The sequence below is a fragment of the Ornithorhynchus anatinus genome, chromosome X3, assembly GCF_004115215.2.
Source record: "Ornithorhynchus anatinus isolate Pmale09 chromosome X3, mOrnAna1.pri.v4, whole genome shotgun sequence".
Classification (NCBI taxonomy): Eukaryota; Metazoa; Chordata; class Mammalia; order Monotremata; family Ornithorhynchidae; genus Ornithorhynchus; species Ornithorhynchus anatinus.
In genome coordinates this window covers 32,572,139-32,599,351 of record NC_041751.1, presented here as the reverse complement: position 1 = coordinate 32,599,351, position 27,213 = coordinate 32,572,139, and the positions used below count along the sequence as shown (strand labels likewise).

At 51.7% G+C, this 27,213-nt stretch overlaps 2 protein-coding genes, 7 non-coding genes and 1 pseudogene across 9 annotated transcripts; 4 read left to right on the top strand and 6 right to left on the bottom strand.

The window, feature by feature from the left end:
- Positions 1–567: 567 nt before the first annotated feature.
- On the top strand, positions 568–1,548 carry ORNANAV1R3001 (vomeronasal 1 receptor ornAnaV1R3001). Its single transcript, NM_001253393.2, has one exon. It carries the CDS (start codon positions 568–570, stop codon positions 1,546–1,548), a length of 981 nt encoding a protein of 326 aa, NP_001240322.2.
- A 2,350-nt stretch (positions 1,549–3,898) lies between these two features.
- On the bottom strand, positions 3,899–3,971 carry TRNAT-UGU. The gene has a single exon. It is a non-coding gene; the product is annotated as a tRNA-Thr (tRNA).
- Positions 3,972–5,676: 1,705 nt separating this feature from the next.
- Positions 5,677–5,748, top strand: TRNAH-GUG. The gene has a single exon. It is a non-coding gene; the product is annotated as a tRNA-His (tRNA).
- Positions 5,749–6,262: 514 nt separating this feature from the next.
- TRNAA-AGC lies at positions 6,263–6,335 on the bottom strand. Its single transcript has one exon. It is a non-coding gene; the product is annotated as a tRNA-Ala (tRNA).
- A 4,379-nt stretch (positions 6,336–10,714) lies between these two features.
- TRNAA-AGC lies at positions 10,715–10,787 on the bottom strand. Its single transcript has one exon. It is a non-coding gene; the product is annotated as a tRNA-Ala (tRNA).
- ORNANAV1R-PS3010 (vomeronasal 1 receptor ornAnaV1R-ps3010 pseudogene) lies at positions 14,522–15,034 on the top strand (annotated as a pseudogene).
- On the bottom strand, positions 16,028–16,101 carry TRNAT-AGU. Its single transcript has one exon. It is a non-coding gene; the product is annotated as a tRNA-Thr (tRNA).
- A 161-nt stretch (positions 16,102–16,262) lies between these two features.
- TRNAL-UAA lies at positions 16,263–16,345 on the bottom strand. The gene has a single exon. It is a non-coding gene; the product is annotated as a tRNA-Leu (tRNA).
- A 1,191-nt stretch (positions 16,346–17,536) lies between these two features.
- On the top strand, positions 17,537–17,608 carry TRNAA-CGC. The gene has a single exon. It is a non-coding gene; the product is annotated as a tRNA-Ala (tRNA).
- A 2,010-nt stretch (positions 17,609–19,618) lies between these two features.
- LOC103164687 (zinc finger protein 397-like) lies at positions 19,619–27,075 on the bottom strand. Its single transcript, XM_029053793.1, has 7 exons — positions 26,951–27,075; positions 23,864–24,180; positions 22,980–23,112; positions 22,542–22,627; positions 22,281–22,407; positions 21,415–21,513; positions 19,619–21,108 (listed from the first exon to the last, which is right to left on the bottom strand). The coding sequence occupies exons 2-7, from the start codon at positions 24,176–24,178 to the stop codon at positions 19,871–19,873; spliced, it is 1,998 nt and encodes a 665-aa protein (XP_028909626.1). The 5' UTR covers positions 24,179–24,180; positions 26,951–27,075; the 3' UTR covers positions 19,619–19,870.
- Positions 27,076–27,213: the final 138 nt, after the last annotated feature.

Below are 27,213 nucleotides of genomic sequence, written 5' to 3'. Positions count from 1 at the left end.
GATGGATATGACAGAACTGTTCAGAAAGACGGCGATTTTTATTCTTTAATTTTTAACCTGTGGTCAGTACGTGGCCCTCATCTCTGTAACGTACACCTGTCTATTTATTCGATCGTATTTATTGAGCACTTACTGTGTGCAGAGCACTGTATTAAGCACGTAGAAATATAGATGTGAGAAGCAGCATGGCCCTAATGGAAACAACACGGGCCAGGAAATCAGAGCACGTGGGTTCTAATCCCGGCTCCACCACATGTCTGCTGGGTAACCTCGGGCAAGTCACTTCACCTCTCTGTGCCTCAGATACCTCATCTGTAAAGTGGAGATTAAGACTGTGTATCCCATGTGGGACAGGGACTGTGTCTGACCTGATAACTCGGTATCTACCCCAGTGCTTAGAATAGTGGTTGGCACACAGTAAGCACTTAACAAATACCACAATTATTATTGTTATTATATATATAATGATCAAATGAACTTCCTCTTGCTTTCTGCCTTCCCTTCCTCATTTCCCCAGCTCCAGTTACCTCTGCAGGAGCTCCCGTCTACTCCCGGAAATTCAAGACCATGGAATCCATTGAGATCTCTTTGGGAACTGTGATTGTGTTACAGTTCAGCGTCGGACTCTCGGTCAATATCTTCCTCCTCCTCTTTTATGCCCGGGTGGTCTCCGCCAGCCAAAAGCCCAGCTCCTCCGACCTGATCCTCGCCCACCTGACCTTGGCCAACACCATCATCCTCTTCACCAATGGAATCCCCGAGGCCTTGTCGGCTTGGGGGCTGAGAGATTTCCTGGACGACGTCGGCTGTAAAATCCTCATGTACTTCGGGCGAGTGGTCCAGGGACTTATCGTCTGCACCACCTGCCTCCTGAGCGTCTTCCAGGCCCTCACCCTCAGCCCCGGCACCTCCCGCTGGGCGGGAGTCAAAGCCAAATTCCCCAAGTGCATCTTCCCCTCTTTCGTCATCTTCTGGATCCTCAATCTGCTGATAGATATCAACACCTTGGTATACATGAGAGGTCCCCAGAAGAACAACAGCGCTGGAATTGTCCTGGATCTGAAATATTGCTCAAAAGTCATTGCCAGTGCAGAAATCACCCTGATCATTGCCGTCATGCTCTCCTTCAGAGAAATATTCTTCGTGGGGCTCATGAGCGTGGCCAGCGGCTATATGGTGTTCGTCCTGCACAGACACCACGGGCAAGTCCAGCACCTCCACGGGCCCGGACGTTCCCCCAGGGAGACGCCCGAGGTCCGAGCGGCCAAGAGAGTCGTCGCCATGGCCACCCTCTATGTCCTCCTCTACGCCAGACAGACCATCATGCTGACCGTCATTCTAAACCTCAAAGAGAAGTCTCCGCGGCTGGTGAATGGCCACATGGTCTTTTCGATCACCTTCTCTACTATCAGTCCGTTCCTGATGATCCAAAGCGACAGGAGGATGAGGTTCTGGAAAAGGGAATCTACTGACTCTGACGCCGATCCCTCACAGGCTTCCAGGGAAGCCTCCCTCACCCTCCAGCGAGGTCCCACTGGGATGGGGTGACCGGACATTCCGATTTGGGAAGCGCCAGACCTGGGATGGGGAAGGGGTTCTGAGTCCCTACAGGCCTAATCGGTCAGTCAATCGTATTTATTGAGCGCTTACTGTGTGCAGAGCCCTGAACTAAGCACTTGGAAAGTACAATTCAGCAATAAGGAGAGACTTTAACGACTGAGCTATCACAAGTTCCATCTGGAGGTATATTGTTCCATCTGGAGTTGCACAGTTTTTTTTCCTCTTACCTTGATCCCTCCAAAACCCCGCCTCTGCCATAACGTCGGTCAGGGAATATTATTTACTGAGCGCCTATGTGTAGAGCACTGTACTAAGCACCTGGAAGAATACAATATACCAATATAACAGACACACATTCCCTTCCCACAGTGAGTTTACAGTCTATGGAGGAAGATAGACATTAATATAAGCCTCTTGTGGGCAGGGATCGTCTGTCTCTGTTGTTGAATTGTATGTTCATTTATTCATTCAGTTGTATTTATTGAGTGCTTAACCTTCCAGAACCTTCTAGCTCTCCTGCCCGCCCACCTCCGCCCCCGCAACCATCTGCCCTTATTAGATCACTTATAGAGTACAATATCCCCTCTGCTCGCAGCCGTCTCCATAATCCCCATCGCCCCAATTCGCTCCCTTTGCTCTACCCCGCCCCCTCCCCGCCCCACAGCACTTGTTAAATAGGTACATATTTATAATTCTATTTATTTTTATTAATGAAGTGTATAGATCTATCATTCTCTTTATTTATATTGATGCTATTGATGCCTGTTTACTTGTTTTGGTGTCTGTCACCCCCCTTCTAGGCTGTGAGCCCGCTGTGGGCAGGGATTGTCTACTTGCTGCTGAATTGTACTTCCGAAGCACTCAGTACAGTGCTCTGCACACAGTAAGCGCTCAATAAATACGATTGAATGACTGGATGAATAATCTTTAAACTCAAGGACCCTACATTCAGTTCCCGTTATCCTCCCTCAGGAGAGCCGGTCCTGGCCCGAGCCCCAGAGGGCTGGGATCCAATGAGGTCTGGACTTCCTTCTATCTATAATAATAATAATGATAATAATAATACTTCTGGTATTTCTTAAGCGCTTACTGTGTGCCAGTCACTGGGCTAAGCGCTGCGGAGGATACAAGTAAATCACGGCCTCGTGGCAAGAGCACCGGCTTGGGAGTCAGAGGATGTGGGTTCTAATTCCACTTTGGCCACTTGTCATCTGTGTGTCTTTGGGCAAGCCACTTAACTTCTCTCTGCCTCAGTTATCTCTAAAATGGGGATTGAAACTGTGAGCCCCACTTGGAGCAGGGACTGTATCCAACCCCATTTTCTTATATTGATCCCGGTACTTAGTTCAGTGCCTGACACATAATAAGCACTTAACAAATACCAGAATTATTATTATTACTTCTGAACAGAGCCCGTATGCCCTATTACCTATCAATCAATCAATGAGAGGTATCTATTACCGTGTCCTGGGGAGAAGTAGTGTGGCTTAGTGGAAAGAGCCCCGGTTTGGGAGTCAGAGGTCCTGAGTTTGCATCAGCTGTGTGACTTTGGGCAAGTCACTTAACTTCTCTGGGCCTCCGTTACCTCATCTATAAAATGGGGATTAAGACTGTGAGCACCACGTGGGACAACCTGACAATTTAAAAACAGTGCTTGGCACATAGTAAGAGCTTAACAAATGCCATCGTTATGATTACTTAGACTGTGAGCCCCCTGCGGGACAGGGACTGTGTCAGGCCTGTGTACCTACCCATGTGCTTAGAACAGTATTTGACACCTAATAAGCACTTAATAAATGCCATCCTCCTAGTCTTGATTTGGCAGAGGGTCAAATCGGGATAACCTGGAGGGGACAAAGCGTGGAAGGACTGTTGTGGGCGTCTCTGTGGGTGTTGTCCCATGTGGAACAACCTGATCACCTTGTGTGTCCCCCCCACCCCCAGCGCTTAGAACAGTGCTTTGCACACAGTAAGCGCTTAACAAAACAAATACCAACATTGTTAACCGAAAGGTTGGTGGTTCGGGCCCACGCAGGGACGGTTTTATTGCCTCCACAAACGTCCCGAACCCACCTGAATCCCCATCAGTTGCATTTATTGATGGTTTACCGTGTGCCGGACGCTGTCCTAAACGCTTGGCTTCCGCTCTCCCTTGCCATCCTCTGCCCCCATGCTTGTATTCTTGGACAATTTCAAGAGGGAGACGGGTCGGGGTGGTGGGGATGGATGAGAATGGAGAAGGGAAATTAAAAGCAGCCCTGTCCATCCCTCGATTCCCTGGGCATCCCCGAAATGAGGGGGAAAAAACGGGTTTCAAACTCGCAGGAAAAAAAGAGGCAGGCCCCAGTGAGATTCGAACTCACGACCCCTGGTTTACAAGACCAGTGCTCTAACCCCTGAGCTACGGAGCCGATCCTGCCTCATTTTTCAAGTCACTTCTAGACTATTAAGGTAATCCTTCGGTAATTGTCGCTCTGAGGATGACAGCATCCACTCCAGAGTTGAGTTATTCCGGTCTCTCGGGAAACAAAGCAAAATGGTTCGGATAAAATGGCTCCATCTCCATCTCTTGGATTCCACCTCCTCGGGTTTTCAAAGGGTCTCTTTTCCTCTCCCCCCTATCGATCTTCAAATCAGTCAATCAGTAGTACTTCTTCATTCGTATTTACGTTCCAAAGGCTTAGTAAGCACTCAATAAATACTAGTGAATTTATTGAGCGCCTGCTGTGGGCAGAGCACCGTGGGGCAGTAGAAACATAATAATAAACGGACACATTTCCTGCCCACAACGAGTTTACGGTCTAGAGGAGGAGGCAGGCAACTGCCGTCTCCTTGGGCAAGCCACTTCACTTCTCTGGCAAGAGCCCGGGCTTGGAAGTCAGAGGTCAAGGGTTCAAATCCCGGCTCTGCCACGTGTCAGCTGTGTGACTGTGGGCAAGTCACTTCACTTCTCTGGGCCTCAGTGACCTCATCTGTAAAATGGGGATTAACTGTGAGCCTCACGTGCGACAACCTGGTTACCCTGTATCTCTCCCAGCGCTTAGAACAGGGCCCTGCACGTAGTAAGCGCTTAACAAATACCAACATTCTTCTCTGTGCCTCAGTTCCCTCATCGGGAAAACAGGGATTGAGACTGTGAGCCCCACGTGGAACAGGGACTGTGTCCAATCCGATTTGCTTGTATCCACCCCAGCGCTTAGAATAGTGCTTGGCACGTAGTAAGCGCTTAACAAATGCCACAGTTATTATTATTATCATATAAATGTAAATAAATAAGTTATTGAGCACGGTCTGTGTGCAGGAGGCTCAATTAAGCTCTTGAAAAATGCAAAACCATTATTAGTGAACAGGGTCATTGTCCTCAAGGATTTTGCAATCAAGCAGGACATATCAATCAATTAACCGATGGTATCTATCGACGGAGAAGCAGCATGGCTTAGCGGCAGAGCACGGGCTTGGGAGTCAGAGGTCTGGGTTCTAATCCCAAATCCGCTGCTTGTCAGTCGTGTGACTCTGGGCAAGTCACTTAACTTGCCTCAGTTCCCTCATCTGGAAAATGGGGATGAAGGCTATGAGCCCCACGTGGGACAACCTGATTACCTTGTATCTACCCCAGTGCTTAGAACAGTGCGTGGCACATAGTAAGCGCTTAACAAATATCATTATTATTATTATTATTATTATTATTATTATTAAACTGCTGATAGGAGGAAGCAAAAGACTATCAAGCCTTCCCAGACTGAGCCCCCCTTTTTCTCTGCTCCTCCTCCCCTCCCCATCGCCCCGACTCCCTCCCTCTGCTCTACCCCCTTCCCACAGTACTTGTGTATATTTGTACACATTGATTATTCTATTTATTTTATTAATGATGTATATAAATCTATAATTCTGTTTATCTATTTTGGGGGGATTGAGGCCTGTCTACTTGTTTTGTTGTCTGTCTCCTCCCCTTCTAGACTGCGAGCCCGTTGTTGGGCAGGAATTGTCTCTCTCGGTTGCCGAATTGTACACTGCAAGCGCTTAGTACAGTGCTCTGCCCATAGTAAGCGCTCAATAAATACGACTGCCTGAATAAAAATAGGGGTGGAGGGCGGAAAATAAGCGTCCCGGTGGAGGGCCGTGATCGTATAGTGGTCAGTACTCTGCGTTGTGGCCGCAGCAACCTCGGTTCAAATCCGAGTCACGGCAAGGGGACACTTCCTTTTTTCTTATCTTTTATCCCCAAGAATAATAATAATGATGGTTATTTGTTAAGCTCTTACTATGTGCCAAGCACTGTTCTAAGCGCTGGAGGAGATACAAGGTAATGACGTTGTCCCACGTGGGGCTCACAGCCGTCATCCCCATTTTACAGATGAGGTAACGAGGCCCAGAGGAGTTAAGTGACTTGTCCAAGGTCACACAATTGAATTGTTATGTGCGCTCTCCCAAGCCCTCAGTACAGTGCTCTGCACACAGCAAGGCTTCAGTAAATAGTAACGCTTACTACAGTGCCTGCCTCACAGTAAGCGCTTAGCAAATACCATCATTATTATTACTAATCAATGGATTGATTAAGATTTGTTGCTGAATTGTGCTTTTCAAGAGTTTACTACAGTGCTCTGCGCAGAGTAAGGGCTCAATAAATACGATTGGGTGAATCGGCTCCCATTCCAACCACGCCTTTCTGGGACCTTCAGCCGGCCAATTTTTCCAAAAGAATTGGAGAATGCGGGCATCGATCCCGCTACCTCTCGCATGCTAAGCGAGCGCTCTACCATCTGAGCTAATTCCCCAGCGCGTTCCCCTTTTTTTTTTAAGCTTCTACATTTAAGTATTTAAGTACAAAAGGGGCTTGGGCGTCAGAGATCATGGGTTCGAATCCCGCCTCCTCCACTTGTCAGCTGTGTGACTGTGGGCAAGTCACTTCGCTTCTCTGTGCCTCAGTTACCTCATCAAGAAAATGGGGATTAACCGTGAGCCTCACGTGATTACCTGATTCCCCTGTATCTCCCCCAGCGCTTAGAACAGTGCTCTGCACATAGTAAGCGCTTAACAAATAGCAGCATTATTATGATTATTATTAAAAGCATTTCCACAACCCCTTTTCTTTTTTTCCTCCTTCCTTCATTCGTCTAATCATATTTATGGAGCGCTTACTATGTGCAGAGCACTGTCCTAAGCGCCTAAAATGTACAATTGAGCAACAGCAGAGACAATCCCTGCCTAACAACGGGCTCACAGTCTAAAACGGGGAGACAAGACAACTAAAGAAAACAAGTAGGCAGGCATCGATAGCAACAAAATAGATAAATTCATTCGTTCAGTCCTATTTATTGAGCGCTTACTGTGTGCAGAACACTGGACTGAGCGCTTGGAATGGACAATTGGGCAACAGATAAAGACAATCCCTGCCCAACAACGGGCTCACAGTCTAAAACATAGAATCCTATGATATTTTATTTTATTACACATCGGTCATAAAAAAGTGTCAGTCCTCCCCCGCCTTAGATTGAAAGTTTCCTGTGGGGAGGAATCCTGCCTTCATTCATCCGATCGTATTTATTGAGCGCTTACCGTGTGCGGAGCACTGTACTAAGCGCTTGGGGTAATAGAATATTAACAATAAACAGGCACATTCCCTGCCCACAAGAAGTTTACAGTCTAGATCTTGCCTATTTATTGAGCCCTTACTGTACTAAGCGCTTGGGAGAGTACAACCTGAGCTCTATAATAATAATAATGATGATATTTGTGCGAAGCGCTGTTCTAAGCGCTGGGCACTGTTCTAAACGTTCCTCAGCACACAGTAGGCGCTCCACTAATTCTATTTTACTCTACCAAATGCTTAATACAGTGCTTGGCACTAAGTACGTGCTCATCAATATGACTGATTGATTGATCGGAAGAGCAGAGAGACACAGGAGGATATTTAAAGCCTGACAACTTGCAGGCCCTTGGAGGGCTAGGGAGGGCCCGAAGTGGCTGTAATGGACTTTCCAAGCGCTTAGTACGGTGCTCTTCAGACAATAAGCGCTAAATAAAGACGATTGAAGGAATGAATGACCCAAAGCCTCAGTTTACCTCATCTGGAGGTTAAGAGTGTGAGTCCCATGTGGGACAGGGATTGGGTCCAACCTGATTAGCTCGTATCTACCCCAGCCCTTAGAACAGTGTCTGGCATATAGTAAACGTTTAACAAATAAAATACTACTGCTAATAAAAATAATTATGGTATTTGTTGAGCACTTACTGTGTGTCGAGCACTGGTCTGAGCGCTGGGGAGAAGCAGCGTGACTTCGTGGCAAGAAGACGGGCTTGAAAGGCAGAAGTCATGGGATCTAATCCCGACTTCACCACTTATCAGCTGCGTGACTTTGGGCAAGGCACTTCACTTCTCTGTGCCTCAGTGAACCCTTCTGGAAAATGGGGATTAAGACAGCGAGCTCCACGTGGGACAACCTGATTACCTTGCATCGATCCCAGCGCTTAGAAAAGTGCTTGGCACAGAACCCGCGTTTAACAGATACCATCATCATTATTATTAGCGTGAGATCGTGGCAAGAGGACGGATTTGGGAGTCAGAGGTCATGGGTTCTAATCCCGCTCCGCCACTGATCAGCTGTGGGACTTTGGGCAAGTCAGTTGACTTCTCTGTGCCTCAGTGACCTCATCTGGAAAATGGGGTTTAAGACTGTGAGCCCCACGTGAGACAACCTGATTAGCTTGTATCTCCCCCAGCGCTTAGAAAAGTGCTTGGCACATAATAAGCGCTTAACAAATACCAACATTATTGTTATTATTATTATTCTCTGTGCCTTAGTGACCCCATCTGTAAAATGGGGATGAAGACTGTGAGCCCTATGTGGGACAACCTGATTACCTTGTATCTACTCCAGCGCTTAGAACAGTGCTTGGCACATAATAAGCGCTTAACAAATACCATCATTATTATTATGATTATTGAAGCAGCGTGGCTCAGTGGAAAGAGCACGGGCTTTGGAGTCAGAGGTTCGAATCCCGGCTCTGCCACTTGTCAGCTGGGTGACTGTGGGCAAGTCACTTCACTTCTCGGTGCCTCAGTGACCTCATCTGTAAAATGGGGATGAAGACTGTGAGCCCCACGTGGGACGACCTGATTCCCCTGTGTCTCCCCCAGCGCTTAGAACAGTGCTTCTGCACATAGTAAGCGCTTAACAAATACCAACATTATTATACCCTCCCAAGCGTTTAGTACAGTGCTCTGCACAGAGTAAGCGCTTAACAAATACCAACATTATACCCTCCCAAGCGTTTAGTACAGTGCTCTGCACAGAGTAAGCGCTTAACAAATACCAACATCATTATTATACCCTCCCAAGCGTTTAGTACGGTGCTCTGCACAGAGTAAGCGCTTAACAAATACCAACATCATTATTATACCCTCCCAAGCGTTTAAGTAAGTAAGTAAGCGCTCAATAAATAGGATTGACAGAAGGACTAAAAATAGAGGCCTAACAAAGACTGTCAGCGTCCCGGTGGAGGGTCGTGATCGTATAGTGGTTAGTACTCTGCGTTGTGGCCGCAGCAACCTCGGTTCGAATCCGAGTCACGGCAGGGGGACCCTTTTTTTTTTTTGTCCTTTATCCCCAGAAAAATAATAATAATAATAATAATGGTATTTGTTAAGCGCTTACTATGGGCCGAGCAATGCTCTAAGCGCTGGTAGATACAAGGTTATCAGGTTGTCCCACGTGGGGCCTCACGGTCTTCATCCCCATTTTACAGACGAGGGAACTGAGGCCCAGAGAAGTTAAGCGACTTGCACAAGGTCACGCAGCAGACAAGTGGCGGCGGCGGAATTAATAAGAAGGTTGGTATTTCTTAAGCGCTTACTAGGTGCAAAGCACTGTTGTAAGCGCCGGGGGGATACAAGGTGATCAGGTGGTCCCACTTAGGGCTCCCAGTCTTCATCCCCATTTTACAGAGGAGGTAAGTGAGGCATAGAGAGGTGAAGTGACTTACCCAAAGTCACTCAGCTGGCAAGCGGTGAAATCGGGATTAGAATCCATGGCCTCCTTTCTGGGAAACTGTACTGGACCAGAGTCTGAGCTTCATGTCTCCCCACTTCGAGACTGTGAGCCCGTTGTTGCGTAGGGATCGTCTCTGTTGCCGAATTGTACCTTCCAAGCGCTTAGTCCAGTGCTCTGCACACAGTAAGCGCTCAATAAATACGACTGACTGAATGAAAGAAGCCCATCTCGGTTCCTTCTGCCCCTGGAGCGGGTATGAAATTAGGTTGGAAACCCCATATCTAGACTGCTGTGAATTGTACTTTCCAAGCGCTTAGTACAGTGCTCTGCACACCGTAAGCGCTCAATAAATACGATTGAATGAATGGACAGTAAGCTCGCTGTGGACAAGGAACGTGTCCACCAACTCCTGTTGTACTGTACTCTCCCAAGAGCTTAGTACAGTGCTCTGCATGCGCTAAGCGCTCTAGAACCTGTAATTTATTTATATTAATGTCTCTCTCTCCTGCTCTAGACTGTGAGCTCGTTGTGGGGAGGGAATGTATCTGTTCACTGTTGTACCGAACTCTCCCAAGCGCTTACTACAGTGCTCTGCATACGGTAAGCGCTCAGTAACGTTGATATATCTGTAATTGATTTATTTATATAAATATCTGTCTCCTCCCCCTACACTGGAAGCTCTTCGTGGGCAGGGAATGTGCCTGAATGTGAGCCCGACATTGGGCAGGGATGGTCTCTGTTGCCGAATTGTACATTCCAAATGCTTAGTACACTCTTCTGCACGTGGTAAGCGTTCAGTAAATACTACCGAATGAATGAATATCGTTGTATTGTATCCTCCCAAGCGATTAGTACAGTGCTCGTCACACAATAAGCCCTCAATATGCCTGTTTACTTGTTTTGGTGTCTGTCTCTCCCCCCTCTAGATTATAAACCCGGTGTGGGCAGGGATTGTCTCTCTCTCTATTGCTGAATTGTACTTTCCCAGCGCTTAGTACAGTGCTCTTCACGCAGTAAGCACTCAATAAATACGATTGACTGACTGACTGAATGAATTAAAAAATACTATTGAATGAATGAACACTATTGATTAATTGGCTCTGACTCCCTCCACGCTTTCCAGGGACTTTCATCTAGCCAAAAAATAGGGATTTTAAGAAAATTGGAGAATGCGGGCATCGATCCCGCTACCTCTCGCATGCTAAGCGAGCGCTCTACCATCTGAGCTAATTCCCCACCACCTTTATAATCTTAGGGGAGCACTCACACAACACGATTCCACGTCTCCTGAATTTGCCAATTTTGTTGTTAATTATCTACTTCATTCATTCCCTCATTTAATTGTATTTGTTGAGCGCTTACTATGTGCGGGGCAGTGAACCAAGCACTTGGAAAGCACAATTCAGCCATAAAGAGACACCATCCCTACCCAACAACAGGCTCACAGTCTAGAAGAGGGGAGACAGACAACAAAACAAGTAGGCAGGCATCAGTAGCCTCAAAATAGATAAATAGAATAATAGATCTATACATATCATTAATAAAATCAATAGAATAATAAATATGGACATAAATATGGACATAAATACACAAGTGCTGTGGGGCGGGGAGGCGGGTAGAGCAGAGGGAGGGATTAGGGGTGATGGAGAGGGGAGGAGGAGCAGAGGGAGAGGGAGGGCTCAGTCTGGGGAGGCCTCTTGGAGGAGGTGAGCTCTCAGTAGGGCTTTGAAGGGGGGAAGAGCGATTGTTTGGCAGATTTGAGGAGGTAGGACGTGGGCCAGGGGTCAGCGGGGAGACAGGCGAGCCGGAGGCCCAGTGAGGAGTTAAGCGGCAGCAGAGGAGCGGAGTGTGCGGGCTGGGAGGGAAAAGGAGAGAAGCCAGGTGAGGTGGGGGGTCCAAAGCTCAATAAATACGATCGAATAAATGAACGGAGGCTGAGGAGGGTATAAATAAGTTCATCAAAGATGGGGAAGAGTTTCCAAGAGGAGGTGGATATGTAGGCGAAATTTGCAAACAGGGTGGAGCTGTGATCCGATGGATTTAATTTATGTAATTATGACTGCGGTATTGGGCCTTGGGCTCCAAAGGTAAGGACACATTTCTGGGACCACTCAGTCCATCCGCTCTCCCTCCCACTGAGCGGAGTCATGAGGATGAGATAGACAGGGAGGGGGCCGATGGGGTCTGGAGCATCGGTGACCATGTGTGACCCTGGATGTGCCAGTGCCAGACGCACACCAGAGACCCAGGCTTGTCCTCCCGGCAGAGCTGGGCTGAGGGTGGAAGCTGGAATGTCCCTGGGACTATAGGATATGGCACTGAGAATTCCCTGTCTCTCCATGGGCATCTCTGATGGGTCAATTACCAGCGGAGTGAGATCTAGGAGGGGAGTCTGGGCATTTCCAGAAACGCCCCAGTTTGAGCGTCAGAGCGGATTAGTGCTCTGCCAGTCACTCACACACACTAATCGCTCCCTGAGGGAGGAGAGAGAAGAGGAAGTGGCTGATAAATGCTGCCTCGGCCTTGTCCCGCCAGAGTGTGAGTGATCCCAGGCTGCCCTCCTACCAGGATAAGCGATGGAAAAGGGTGAGTGGGATCAAATCCATTTTCTTTCAGAGTTTTCCAGGCTTTTCCCAGGAACTCTGCAGCTCGGACTGGTCTTGGGGACGGAAGCCAGGGCTGGTCACCCCTGAAGAGCCATCTCCCAGGGCTTCCATCTTCCCAATCCCAGGACTTTGGAGCAGGCCCTTCGGCATTAATAATAATAACGGTATTTGTTAAGCTCTTACTATATTCTAAGCTCTGGGGGAGTAACAAGGTCATCAGCTTGTCCCAGCTGGGGCTGACAGTTTAAATCTCCATTTTACAGATGAGGTCACTGAGGCACAGAGAAGCGAAGTGACTTGCCCAGGGTTGCACAGCAGACGGGTGGCAGAGCGGGGATTAGAAGCCGGGTCCTTCTGACTCCCGGGCCCGTGTTCTATCCACTAAGCCACGTTGCTTCTCATTATAATGGATCTATCCTGTCTGAGGTCTCAGAAAAGAATCGGTTTTAATCTCGTAATTTAGGAGACAAAGTGTTGTCACTCAGATGACCACTATAAGGTCAGTCGGCTCCCAAATAGCACTCGGGTTTCGACTAGCAGGGAGGACTGGGGCAGAGAGAGGCGGCTGCCAAGCACACATCTCCCTGGGATGGGAGAGAAATAATAATGTTGGTATCTGTTAAGCGCTTACTATGTGCAGAGCACTGTTCCAAGCGCTGGGGGAGATACAGGGTCATCAGGTCGTCCCACGTGAGGCACACAGTTAATCCCCATTTTACAGATGAGGTAACCGAGGCACGGAGAAGTTAAGTGACTTGCCCACAGTCACACAGCTGACAAGTGGCAGAGCAGGAAGTCGAACCCATGACCTCGGCCACCGAAGCCCAGGCTCTTTCCACTGAGCCACGCAGCTCCCCCTAATATAACACTATATTAGTACGATATAACAATATAACAAAGTCGGTAGATGCATTCCCTGCCCACAAGGAGTTTACAGTAAACTCTGCATCACTAAATAAAATTACCGATATGTGCACAAGTCCTGTGGGGCTGAGATGGAGGTGCTGAATAAAGGGAGCAAAATAAAGGGATTTTCAATTCCCGACTCAAGCTGCCCCACATCTACCAGAAAAGATCTCTTAACCAGTCTGATGCAACTTTGGTGTGGTCTCCACCAGTGAGGCGGTGTCTACACTTGCCCGACCATCACCTACGCATTCATTCCTTCTGCCGGTATCTCTGAGGTGGCCAATACATGACTCCATCTTCCCCCAAGCAGCAGTAGAAGCCTCGTCTTGTCTTACGCTGCCTAGTTGTTTCCGCCCCATAGCCACTCCATGGACACATCCCTCCCAGAATGACCCACTCCATCTGCAGTCATTCTGGTAGTGGATCCATTGAGTTTCCTCGGTCAGAATCCGGAAGTGGCTCACCATTGCCTCCTTTCACGGAGTAAACTCGAGTCTCCGCCCTCGACTCTCTCCCGTGCCGCAGCTGCCCGGCACGGGGGAGTTTTGACTTGTAGCCGCTGGCCTTCCTCTCGCTAGCCGCTGGCCAAGCTAGGAATGGAACGGGTCTGCCTCTGCTTGACTCTCCCTCCTGTCGCCGAGACAGGTAGAGGCCCAAGACAGGCAGAGGACCGGAAACTCTCCGGGTGCCATCCTGAGAGGGGGAAGAGCAGAAGTAGAAATGTCGTTCTCGGCTATCAGCCCCTCCTCCTGCCCTGGAACCTCATGCTTCCCCAGAGAAGCGGCACGGCCTAGTGGATAGAGCACGGGCCTAGGAGTCAGAAGGACCTGGATTCTAATCCTGGCTCTGGTCTGCTGTGTGATCTTGGACCTGGAATAAAGTGCCATTACTACTTCCTGCTCTCTCTTTCTGTCTTTCTTCCACTTTCCTCTCTTCCCCGCTCCCAGGTTGCTCCGCAGGAGACCGTCTAACCTAGAATCGGAGGCAATGGACGGCACTGAGCTCTCCTTTGGGATCGTGATTCTGGTACAGATCAGCATCGGGATCTCGGTGAACGTCTTGCTCCTCCTGTTTTACGCCCACGTCGTCTCCGCCAGCCACAAGCCCAGCTCCCCAGACCTGATCCTCGCCCACCTAACCTTGGCCAACACCATCATCCTCCTCACTAGTGGAATCCCCGAGACCATGTCAGCTTGGGGGCTGAGAAATTTCCTGGATACCGTCGGCTGTAAAATCCTCATGTACCTCTACCGAGTGGGCCGGGGTCTCGCCATCTGCACCACCTGCCTCCTGAGCGTCTTCCAGGCCGTCACCGTCAGCCCCGGCACCTCCCGCTGGGCGGGGGTCAAAGCCAAACTGCCCAAGTGTGTCGTCCCTTTCTGTCTCCTCTCCTGGATCCTCAATCTGGTCATAGATGTAACCACGCCTCTGTACACCACCGGCCTCCAGAACACCAGCACTGTTCACGTCATATTGGATCTCAAATATTGCTCACGAATCAGTACCAGAGCGGACATCAACCTGATCATTTCAGTGGCGCTTTCCCTCCGGGATCTGTTCTTCATGGTGCTCATGAGCACGGCCAGTGGCTACATGGTGCTTGTCCTGCAAAGACACCACCGGCGGGTCCAGCACCTCCACGGCCCCGGACGCTCCCCCAGGGCGAGGCCTGAGGTCAGAGCGGCCAAGAGGGTCATCGCCCTGGTCACCCTTTACATCCTCCATTATGGACGACAGAGAATCATGCTGAGCATTTTAGTAAACGTGAAAGAGAACTCTCCTTTGCTGATGAACAGTCACATGCTGCTGGGCTACACCTTCTCATCCATCACTCCGTTCTTGATCATTACGAGCGATAAGAGGATGAGAACGTTCTGGGAAAAGGAATCTTCTGATTCCAGCATGGACTCCCAGAGCGGAGCGGGGAAGCCATCCACCTTCCCACTGAGTCCGCCTGGGATTAGGTGATGGGGCATCTCGGTCTAGAAGGAAACTTCCTGTTTTGCGGGGGGGAGAGCAATCACTTCCACACCAGGATTCATTCATTCATTCATGAACTGGGATTAATTGAGCGCTTACTGTGTGCCGAGCACTGTACTAAGCGCTTGGGAAGACGATCCCTGCCCAAAATGGGCTCACAGTCTAGAAGGGGGGAGACAGACAGCAAAACAAGTAAACAGGCATCAATAGCATCAGTATAAATAAAAAGAATTATAGATCTATACCACATCATTAATCAAATAAAATAGATCTCAAGGTGGGGGCTGATGTGAGTGGGGTGCTAAGGGGGTGGGAGGGGCAGACCCTGGGAGGTTGACAGCGGAAACAGAGGCAGAGCAGGGGATGGGAGAGAGAGCTCCTCTCTTCGCCGGTCCTGCGTGTGGAACCTGAGAGCTGAAAGAGCTAATTTTCAGGCTGATCTGTCTCCCCAAGGCCAACCCCCAGATCGGCTAATCACGTTTCTTGAGTACTTATTGGGTACAGAGCACTGTACTAAGCACTTGGGAGAGGACGCTATGACAGAATCGGTAGACACGTTTTCTACCCGCAACAAACTCAGTTTAGAGTACAAAAGAATCAGAAGACACCAACCCTGCTCTCGAGAACCTTACAGTCAAGTAGGGGAGACTGATATCCATCAATAATAATCCATCAATCTCCTAAACATTTAGAAGAGTACAAGGGACATAACCCGAGGAAGATAAAACTCTCAGGGAACATACAATTTAGCAGAGAAAACAGACACTAAAATAAATCAGAAAAAAGGAAATTAAGAGAGGATTCACACTGATACATAGGAGTTATAAGGTGGGGTGCTTTGGTGGCTTGGCAAGCCTAAAGTGGCATCTGGGGATTCAAGGTAGGATGACTTAAAAACTGCTCAGGGAAGGCTTCCTGGAGGAGATGTAATCTCAGGAAAGTTTGGAAGATGGGGAAATATCATCATTCCAATAATGAAAAAGGTCCTGCTGGGATTCGAACCCAGGATCTCCTGTTTACTAGACAGGCGCTTTAACCAACTAAGCCACAGAACCCTTCTGCTTCTTTGAAGTTTGAAATCCTGCCACGGTGAATTTTCCTCGTGGGGACGCGAGGGTAGAGGGGAGGATAAAATCGGTTTGCTGATGAGACAAGGTGATGAAAACCGTTGGAAATGCCGGTGAATGAAGCAATTTGTCAGAAAATAAAATACCATTACCAGGAGTGGGGTTCGAACCCACGCGGGCATACGCCCATTGGATCTTAAGTCCAACGCCTTAACCACTCGGCCATCCTGGTGGGGTGGAAGGGTGGTCTCGCAATGGTTGTCTATCGATGGGGAGGGGGAGGAAAAAATCCTTTTTCCCATCTCCCTGATGGTTGGGATTCCATTTCTTTGTTCTTCTCCCGAGCATCTGCTTTCTGGTTGCTAGGGAAAACGACCCGAGCTTTCATTCCCACCCCGTAAGCCGGGAAAACGAGAGAGCCACAGCCTGAGAGAAACCGATGGGAAAGCCGAGAGCCCGACCTGCTTGTCAGGTAGATACCCCAGCGGTTAGTGCAGTGCTTAGCACACGATAAACCCTTAACGAAGGCCTCGATGACAATTCTTCGGGGAACTGTCTTCCTGTTCCCCCTCTTTTGTCTCCCTCTCTCCTCGCTTGTCCCTGTTCCTCCCTCCTCCTCTCTATTTGCCATCGATCATTTATCGTCCTTCTTCCTCTCCCCTCCACCCACACCCCTTCCCCTTCTTCAGAATGTCTTGCTTGGGAGAACCGCCTCTCCAACGCCCTGGTTTTCGACGCGGACTCTCCCGGACCATTTTAAACCTTCTTCTTGCTTTTCCTCCTTCCCCTCTTCATCTTTTCCTCCTCCTTTTCCCCTTCTCTCCTCCTTTTCTTCCTCCCCTTTCTCCTTTCCCCTTTTCTTCTCCTTTTCCTCGTTCCCTTTCTCTTCCTTCCCCATCTCTTTTTCTTCCCCCCTTTCTTCTTCCTTTCCCCTTCTCGTTTTCCCCTTTTCTTCCTCCCCTTTCTCTTCCTTTCCCCTTTCCCTTTTCTCCTTTTTCTTCTCCCTTCTCTTCCTCTCCCCTTCTCTTTTTTCTTCTCCCCTTCCTCTTCCATTCCCCCTTTCTTCTCATTTTCCTCTTTTCCTTTCCCTTTGTTCTCCCCTTTCTCCTCCTTTCCTCTTCTCTGCTTTTCCTCCTCCCCTTTCTCTTCTTTCTCCCCATTCTCTTTTTCTCCTTTTCCTCCTCCCCTTTCTCCTCCAGTGCCTGGCCCACAGTAAATGCTTATCAAATACCACAGTAGTTATTATTCTCCTCCTTTCCCCCTTCTCGTCTCTTTTTCCTCCTCTCCCTCCTCCCCATCACCTTTTCTCCTCCTCCTCCTCCCTCATCGACTCTGAGGTAATCCCGAAATCCATGGGGACACGCCGAGCAGAGCAGAAACAAAAATCTGTGGTGGGAAGAAAGGAAAAATAATTATCAGAAGAGGGGATGTAGCTCAGTGGTAGAGCGCATGCTTCGCATGTATGAGGTCTCGGGTTCAATCCCCGGCATCTCCAATTCTCGGTCCCTTTTTTTTCCACCATCCCTCGGCAAGATCTTCAACATTATCTTTATAATATTCAGGGTAAGCATCTTCATCATGATTTACAATATCAGCTGCTGCGTTTATTGAGCGCCTGTTGGGTGAGGGGCAGTGCTCTGCACACAGTAAGTGCTCAGTAAATACGATTGAATGAATAGTTTATCATTTCTATGTGTATTTTCCGCACCCACACATTCAAGCACTAATTTACATCCACACCCCCTGCTTCTTGCCTGGGAGTTATTTTAACATCTGCCTCTCCCTGTAGATTGAAAATTACTTGAGGACCGGGATCATGTCTACTATATCTATCGTTCTTTTTCAAACACTTAAAAGAGTCCTGCTCCCAGTAGGGGCTCGGTAAACATTATTGATCGATAATGCTGTCCCATTAGATCAAATAAGCCCTCTAAAGGCAGGGGGTCATGTCGATTTTTTTTATGGTGTTTGTTAAGCACTTACTATGTGCCAGGCACTGTACTAAGCGCTGGGATCAATACAAGAAAATCAGATCGGACACAGTCCGTCCCACATGGGACTCACGGTCTTCATCCCCATTTTACAGATGAGGGAACCGAGGCACAAAGAAGTGACTTGACTTTCCCAAGATTACACAGCGGACACGTGGCACGGCCAGGATTAAAACCCACATCCTTCTGACTCCCAGGCCCAAGTTCTATCCACTAATAGTAATGGTACTTGTTATACACTATGTACCGAGTACTGTTCTAAGCACCGGGGTGGACACAAGTCAATCAAGTTGAACGCTGTCCCACGCGAGGCTCACAGTCTCAATCCCCATTTTACAGATGAGGGAACTGAGGCACAGAAAAGTGACATCACTTGCCCAGTCACACAGTAGACATGTGCAAGATCCAGGATTAGAACCCAGGTCCTTCTCACTTCCAAGCTCGTTTACTTTGTGTCAAGCACCATTCCAAGCGTGAGGTAGATACTGATTACGATAACAACGATGCTATTTGTTAAGCACTTACTATGCGCCGAGCACTGTTCTAAGTGCTGGGGGAGATATAAGGTAATCGGGTTGTTCCACGTGGGGGTCAGTCTTACTCCCCATTTTACAGACGAGGTAACTGAGACACACAGAAGTGGCTTGCCCGGGGTCACATAGCAGACACGTCCTCTGACTCCCAAGCCCGGGCTCTCTCCACTAAGCCAGATCAGGCCGGATAACAGTCCCCGTCCCACACGGGGATCCCAGTTTAAGTGAGAGGGAGAATCACGATCGGCTTCAAGGGTCTTTTCTGTCTGGCCCCTCCTGATCTACCTGCTTTTGTCGCTCTCACTGTCCTCCCAGTTTGGAATCCTCTCCCTCCCCACCCCAGGCGGTCCACAGCGCTCCCCATATTCAATTCCCTCCCGAAATCCCACCTCCCTCAAGCTTTCCTTGATTAATCTCCAAGCATCCTAGACAACAACTTATCCCACCTAGCACTCCCCAGCACTGACCCGCTTTGGCGTTCCTGGCTATGTGTCTGATCGATCCACTTATTTTGACCTCTCTAGGAACCAGTGGTTAGTACAAAGTGCTATCGATAGATACAATTGACCGACAAATGGCTTAATCAATCGACTGATTGTTCAATCCGTTCTGACCACTCTAGAGACAAATGGCTAGTACAAAACCCTTAGTACACTGCTCTGCAGACCGTAAGCACTCAATAAATGACTGACAGATGGTTGAATCAGTCGAGTCCTCGATCTTATTTTGACTTCTCTAAAGGGACAATGGTTTCACGTACTTCTCTCCCACCTGAGCTCCCCGTGGACAGGGAACGTGTCGTTTCTTTATCCCGTCCTTCCTAGGCGCCCGGTACAGCGTACCGCCCGGGCCAGGCGCTCCACGAACGTGCCCACAGCTACCGCTAGACAGACGGAGGAAAGGCCAGGACAAGAAACCCACCCAGAGGGAAGGAGACGGGGAGATGGGGAGGGACCAGGAGGGCAGAAAGCGACGCGACACTGAGTGAAAAATGTGCTTTAATGGTGTTAACTATCACACGACGGTTCTGCCTCGGTCCGACAAACTTGGGCAAGGGGGGGATGGGGATGGTTTGCAGCTCCCAACACGAAAACACCTGGTGAGATCTCTCCCGAGGCCTCGGACGGACACGGGGGACGGTCCCCCGGGCCCCGCCGCGGGGGCTTGACGGGGCAGGCCGCGGTCCGGCGCGGGGCGCGGGCCACTCGCCCCGGGCCCTGCCGGGGCACCGGGTCAGAGCCCCGGCCTCCCCCCGCCGGGGTGAACCCGGTCCTGGGGGCCTCCCGGCTCCGCCCGGCCCGTCCTGGGCCGCTGCGTCCCCTTTCCGTCCGGAGGGCTCCCCGGGGCGGGGGCCCGGGGTCCGGCCTGCCCGGCGTGGGCCTTCTGGTGCCGGCTGAGGTTGGAGGGGTACCTGAAGTTCTTCCCGCACTGGGCGCACGTGAAGGGCTTCCCCCCGCTGTGCAGCACCTGGTGCTGGCTGAGGCTGCGGGGCGACTTGAAGGCCTTGGCACAGAGCGGGCACTGGTAGGGGCCGGGCGCGCCCCCTCCCCGGGGGCCTCCGGCGTGCGTCCTCCGGTGGTGGCAGAGGGACGTCTGGTAGCTGAAGGTCTTCCCGCAGTCCGGGCAGGCGTGGGGCTTCTGGCCCGTGTGGGTGGTCCGGTGGTCGGCGAAGGACGACTGGCGGCGGAAGGCCTTGCCGCAGTCCGGGCAGGCGTGCGGCTTGTCCGGCGAGTGGACGCTCCAGTGGCGGTGGAGGCTGGACACGTAGCCGAAGGCCTTGCCGCACTGGCCGCAGGAGTAGGGCCGGGCGCCGCTGTGGATGGCCCGGTGCTTGCGCAGGCTGGACCGGTCCCCGAAGGCCTTGCCGCAGTCCGGGCACGGGTAGGGCCGCTCGCCCGTGTGGACGCGCCGGTGGCAGGTGAGGTGGGAGCTCTGGCTGAAGGCCCGGCCGCAGTCGCTGCAGGAGTAGGGCCGCTCGCCCGTGTGCACCCGCCGGTGGCACGTCAGGATGGAGATCTGCCGGAACACGCGCCCGCAGTCCGGGCACGGGTAGGGCTTCTCGCCCGTGTGCACGCGCCGGTGGATGCTCAGGCTGGAGCGGAAGCTGAAGCGCCGGCCGCAGTCCGGGCACGGGTAGGGCCGCTCGCCCGTGTGGACGCGCCGGTGACTGCTCAGGCTCGAGTGGAAGCTGAACCTCCGGCCGCACTCGCCGCACTGGTAACGCTTCTCCCGCGGGCGGGCCCGGCCGGCGGCGGGCGCCTCCTCGCCGGGCGCCTCGGCGGCGGCCGGTGGGCGCGGCGGCTCCGGCGGGGGCGGCCCGGCGGCGGCCCGCCCGGAGTCCCCCGCCCACGGGACGCCTCCTCCCTTGTCCCGGGACGCCTCCCACGCGGAGCCCGCGGCCCCCCGGCCCGCGGAGCCGGCCGGGGCGGTCCCGGGCCTCTCCGTCTCCTCGGGGGACGGCTCTTCCGTCTCTGGAGTGGGAGAAGAGGATAATAACAACAACAATCATAATAACCATCCGTTTATTGTTCTATTCGAAGTCACGAGGTGATAATGGTACCGAGCGCCCACTGGACGCGACGAACTGGACTACATGAAGGACGAGACCCATTCCCCGCCCACAGGGGGCTTGCATTCTAACTGGGGAGGCCAACGGGAAATTCTCTTCAGAGGGTATTCGTTCAGTCGTATTTATTGGGCGCTTACCACGTGCAGAGCGCCGCGCTAAGCGCTCAGCTGGGTGTCGCTTCCCTCCTGACTTGTTCGGCCCCACTCACCTAAGCAGGGGATCCGGGGAGCCTCTCCGTCCTCGGAAGCCCCCAGCTCCCTCCCCTGCTCCAGCCAGGAGATCACCTCCGGCTTGGGAAACGCAAGTCCTGTTCGCGGGGAAGGAGATGGGAGTGGTATTAGTTCTCTACCGAGCACCCACCGAACAGAGAAGGGGTATGGCGACAGGGAATCACCCCAAGTCCTTCCTCCTTCCATTTGAGTGGAAGATTCTTGCAGGCGGGGAAGCTCCCTGGATTTCCGCTACGGAACTGGTGAGATCATCTCCACTGCCGGTCCCCTGGGCGGTTCTGGCCCGAGGATCTAACAGTAGCAATTAAAGTAATAAAAATCCCGTTGTTCGGTGCTTATCGTTCATGGATTCATTCAGTCATACGTATCGAGCGCTTACTGGGCACAAAGCACCGTACCAAGCACTTGGGAGAGGACCACAGAGCAACGGATAGACGCCTTCCCTGCCCACGACGAGCTTCGGTCCAGCGTGGCAAGCCCCGTCCTTAGCTCGGGGCAAGAATCAAGACCCTGTGCCCGGACAGTCTGTCCGCCATGAGCTCCCCGTCGAAGAGGGGGAACGGGGTTCTTCTTGCCATTTTACAGATGAGGAAACAAAGGCCCGGAAGGGTGATGTGCCTTGCCATGAGGTTACCCGGCAGGCCCCGGGACTCGAACCGGGGACCTCCCGCTTCTCCACCCCGTGACGTCTCCGCCAGGGTGGCGTGGACCGTATCTGCCCGGAAGGCAGGTCTTCCCGTTCCACCTCTGCCCGCTGCCCCGCCTCGGTTTCCCCACCGGCCGCCCCTCGGCACTCTCTGGGTCTGGGGGTGGGCTGTCGCCGCCCTCTGGGGGCAACGCTCACCTAGCGAGACCACGTTCTCGTAGTTGTCCAGCGTCACCTCCCGGTAGAAAGCCCGTTGGTCGGCGTCCAGGCTCCTCCACTCCTCCCGGCTCAGGGGGACGGCTACGTCCGCGAAGAGCACGGCCGCCTGAAACCACACAGCCCGGGCCGCTGCAGCCTCGGCCCCGCCCGGGGGTCCTGGCGGGGGGCCGGACGGCACCCGGAGGAGGGGGTGGGTGCCGTTCCTCAGGGAGGGGTGGGCCGCGGGGGCCCGAGACTTACCTGGGCCCTGTTCACCGAGGGCACCGGTCCCGCCGCCGCAGTCCAGTCTTCCGGGGGAGGGGCCGGGCTCCGGGGACGAGGACCACCTGGAGGAGGAGAAAGGAGGTGAGGGCGGCCCGGCGGAACCCCGACAGCCGGGCCGCTGCATCCCCTCGTGCCCGGGGTGAATCGGCTCCTCCCCCGAAAGGGGTTCGTCGTGGATGACCTCGCTTCCTCTCGCCTGGGGTCTTGGACCCATCCGGGGCGGTGCCGAGCAAAGGGGGCGGGGGCGGAGACCCCGATTCCGCGGAGGATACTCGAGAACGGGGAGGGAGATTCAACGACGAACGGGGCGGGGAACGTTTCCCGCTCTCCCGGGAGCCGTCCCCTGTCGACTCTCCCCCGTCCCCCCACGCCGAGTGCCCCCCGAGAATCGCCGGGCCTGGGGGCCGCTCTCACCGCTGTCCTGCAGGCGGGGAGGATCCGGGGGCTCCTCGGGCTGCGGCCGGAGGCCTACGCGTCTCTGTGATGCCACGGGGGGGTCCTCCTCCTCCTCTGAGGGCACTTCCGGTCCGGAGGCCCAGACCGGGACCTGGGGACCATCCAGGGAACGGGGAGGAAATGGGGGCGGGAATTCATTCACTCGATCGCATTTACCGAGCGCTTACTGTGCGCGGAGCACTGTACCAAGAGCTGGGGAGAGTACGGTATAACAATGAACAGACCCATTCCCGGCCCACAAGAAGCTTAAAGTCTAGAGGGAGAGACAGGCATTAATACACATAAATTACAGATGCGGACGTCGGGGCCGAGGGGTGGGGAGGGGGGCGGATGAATGAAGGGAGCAAGTCAGGGCGACGGGGAAGGGAGAGGGTGAAGAGGAAAGGAGGGCGCAGTCAGGGAAGTCCCCTGGGAGGAGATGGGTCTTCAATAAGGGTTTGAAGGGGGCGAGAGTAACTGTCTGACGGATTTGAGGAGGGAGGGCGATCCGGGCCAGAGGCGGGACGTGGGCGAGAGGTCGGTGGCCAGAAAGACGAGAGCGAGGTACAGTGGGAAGGTCGGCGTGAGTTTAGAGGACGCCCAGAAGTCCATCCGTCTCGAGGATCCAGGGCTACCCCAGCCCCGGGACGCCGCCCCCAGCCCGAGGGACACAGGGACCCCCCCGATCCTGACAAATGAAGCCCCGTCCAGCCCCAGGGAAGCGGCCGGCCCGGGTAGGGGGTGCCCAGACCCTCGTCCCGTTCCCGAGAACCTCGTGGGGGGATCGGGGACGGATGCGACCTGCGGGTTGGGTCCAGTGCGGAGTTTCGAACTGCCCCCTCACCAGCCCCTCCGCTTCTCACCGGCTCTCCCGGCCCGTCCTGCTCCCGCTCCAGCTCCTCCACCAGGGCCGCGGCCTCCTCCCCGCTCTCGGGGCGCTGGATCCGCACCCAGGCCTGGGTGTCGGCGGGCAAGGCGGCGAGGAACTGCTCCAGCACCAGCAGGTCGAGGATCTGCTCCTTGGAGCGCCGGTCGGGCCTCAGCCACAGATGGCACAGCTCCCGCAGGCGGCCCAGGGCCTCGCGGGGGCCGGACGCCTCCTGATACCGGAACCGCCGGAAGCGCTGGGCGCGGGTCACCCAGGGCAGCGTCACCATCGATTCTGCAGCGTCTGCCATCTCTGAACCGGAATTATAATAACGTTGGTATTTTTTTAAGCGCTTACTATGCGCAGAGCACTGTTCTAAGCGCTGAGGTAGATAGAGGGTAATCAGATTGTCCCACGTGAGGCTCACAGTCTTCATCCCCATTTGACAGATGAGGTCACTGAGGGTCAGAGAAGTGAAGTGACTCGCCCATAGTCAGTCACACGGCTGACAAGCGGCAGAGCCGGCATTCGAACCCATGACCTCTGACTCCCAAGCCCGGGCTCTTTTCCACAGAGCCACGCTGCTTCCCAAGCACACAGTCTCTCTCTCAAATAAGGCTCACAGTCTCAATCTCCATTTTCCAGATGAAGGGACTGAGGCACAGAGCAGATAATTGATTTGCCTAAGGTCACACAGCAGACAAGTGGCGGAGGCAAAATTAGAACTCATTGCTTAAGCGTAGCCTAATGGCAAGAGCACAGGCTTGGGAGTCCGAGGACATGAGTTCTAATCCCGGCTCTGCCACTTGTCTGCTGTGTGCCCTTAGGCACGTCACTTCACTTCTCTGGGCCTCAGTGCTGGCAATGATAGCTAATGCTATTATTATTATTACTATTGTTGTTAACAGTACTTGGCACAGAGTAAGCCCTTAACCAATACCATTATTATTATTATTATTAATAGTGCTTGGCACAGAGTGAGTGCTTAACCAATACCATTATTATTACTAATAACAGTGCTTGGCACAGAGTAAGCCCTTAACCAATACCATTATCATTACTATTAACAGTGCTTGGCACAGACTAAGTGCTTATCCAATGCCATTATTATTATTAACAGTGCTTGGTATAGAGTAAGTACTTAACCAATACCATTATTATTATTAACAGTGCTTGGCACATAATAAGTGCTTATCCAACGCCATCATTATTATTATTAACAGTGAATGACACAGAGTAAGCGCTTAACTAATACCATTATCATTACTATTAACAGTGCTTGGCACAGAGTGAGCCCTTAACCAATACCATTATTATTATTAACAGTGCTTGGTACAGAGTAAGCCCTTAACCGATACCATTATTATTGTTATTATTATTAACAGTGCTTTGCCACAGAGTAAGCCCTTAACCAATACCATTATTATTAGTAGTAGTAGTAGTAACAGTGCTTGGCACAGAGTAAGCCCTTAACCAATACCATTAATAATGTTGGTATTGGTTAAGTGCTTACTATGTGCAGCTGGGGTAGATACAGGGTCATCAGGTTGTCCCACGTGAGGCTCACAGTTAATCCCCATTTTACAGATGAGGTAACTGAGGCACAGAGAAGTGAAGTGACTTGCCCACAGTCACACAGCTGACAAGTTATTATTATTAGTAACAGTGCTTGACCCAGAGTAAGTCCTTAACCAATTCCATTATTATTAACAGTGTTTGGCACAGAGTAAGCCCTTAACCAATATCATTATTATTATTAACGGTGCTTAGCACAGAGTAAGCCCTTAACCAATATCATTATTATTATTAACAGTGCTTGGCACAGAGTAAGACCTTAACCAATATCATTATGATTATTAACAGTGCTTAGCACAGAGTAAGCCCTTAACCAATATCATTACGATTATTATTAACAGTGCTTGGCACAGAGTAAGCCCTTAATCAATACATTATGATTATTATTATTAACAGTGCTTGACACAGAGTAAGCCCTTAACCAATACCATTATTATTACTGACAGTGCTTGGCACAGAGTGAGCCCTTAACTATTACATTATTATTATTATTATTATTAACAGTGCTTAGCAGAGAGTAAGCCCTTAACCAATATCATTATGATTATTATTATTATTATTAACAGTGCTTGGCAGAGTAAGCCCTTAACCAATATCAGATTATTATTATTAACAGTGCTTGGCACAGAGTAAGCCCTTAATCAATACATTATTATTATTATTGTTATTAACAGTGCTTGACACAGAGTAAGCCCTTAACCAATACCATTATTATTATTGACAGTGCTTGGCACAGAGTGAGCCCTTAACCAACACATTATTATTATTATTATTAACAGTGCTTAGCACAGAGTAACCCCTTAACCAATATCATTATTATTATTATTAACAGGGCTTGGCACAGAGTGAGCCCTTAATCAGTACATTATTATTATTATGAACAGTGCTTGGCACAGAGTAAGCCCTTAACCAATATCATATTATTATTATTATTAACAGTGCTTGGCCCAGAGTAAGCCCTTAATCAGTACATTATTATTATTATTATGAACAGTGCTTGGCACAGAGTAAGCCCTTAACCAATACCATTATTATTATTGACAGTGCTTGTCACAGAGTGAGTCCTTAACCAATACATTATTATTATTATTATTAACAGTGCTTGGCAGAGAGTAAGCCCTTAACCAATGCCATTATTATTATTATTGTTACTAACAGTGCTTGGCACAGAGTGCGCCCTTAACAACCACCATCACTATTACCCTAATGAATGTTATTTGGCAGACAGGAGTCATCGGTGGCCGAACGGTACTTTCCAAGCGCTTAGCAGAGGGCGGCGCACAGGGGAGGGGCTCAAGCAGTGAATGAGAGCCAAGGCGCTGGAGTGCGCCTGCGCAGTGTCTCCTCCCTCCTCCCCCTCCCGCCGAGGGCAGGGCGGCTCCCAGGATGCCCCGCGGCGGCGCTTCGGCCCCCTCCTCCCTCCCTCCCTCCCCCCCCCCCGCAGGGCCGGGGCCCTCCCAGGAGCCCCCGCGGCGCCGCGGCCTCCCTCCCCCCGGACGGGACTCACCCCCCGGGGCGGGCGGCGGGACGAGGGCCCCGGCGAGCTCCCCTCCGAGCCTCCCCGCACCCGGGAGAGGCGGGCGGGACCCCGACAACGGCCGAAAGCGGGGGCCGTCCCCCCGCGGAGGGGCACTTCCGGCATCGCTCTGGGCGGCCGCATCTCGGTGGTCGCCGGCTGCCGCGCCGACCCCTCTCCCCGGCACTTCCTGTGCCTCTCTAGGACGGCGGAGGCCCCTTCGTCTCGGTGGTCGCCTCGGTCTCATTCATTCA

What these genes read in the sequence shown, in the direction of transcription:
- ORNANAV1R3001 (NM_001253393.2), top strand. Translation starts at nt 568, where the DNA reads ATGGAATCCATTGAGATCTCTTTGGGAACTGTGATTGTGTTACAGTTC.
- LOC103164687 (XM_029053793.1), bottom strand. Translation starts at nt 24,178, where the DNA reads ATGGCAGACGCTGCAGAATCGATGGTGACGCTGCCCTGGGTGACCCGC. An exon ending in AGGACGGGCCGGGAGAGCCG is followed by an intron (nt 23,113 to 23,863) that starts GTGAGAAGCGGA and finishes GATGGTCCCCAG; the next exon opens with GTCCCGGTCTGGGCCTCCGG. An exon ending in TCCCCGGATCCCCTGCTTAG is followed by an intron (nt 21,109 to 21,414) that starts GTGAGTGGGGCC and finishes CTCCCACTCCAG; the next exon opens with AGACGGAAGAGCCGTCCCCC.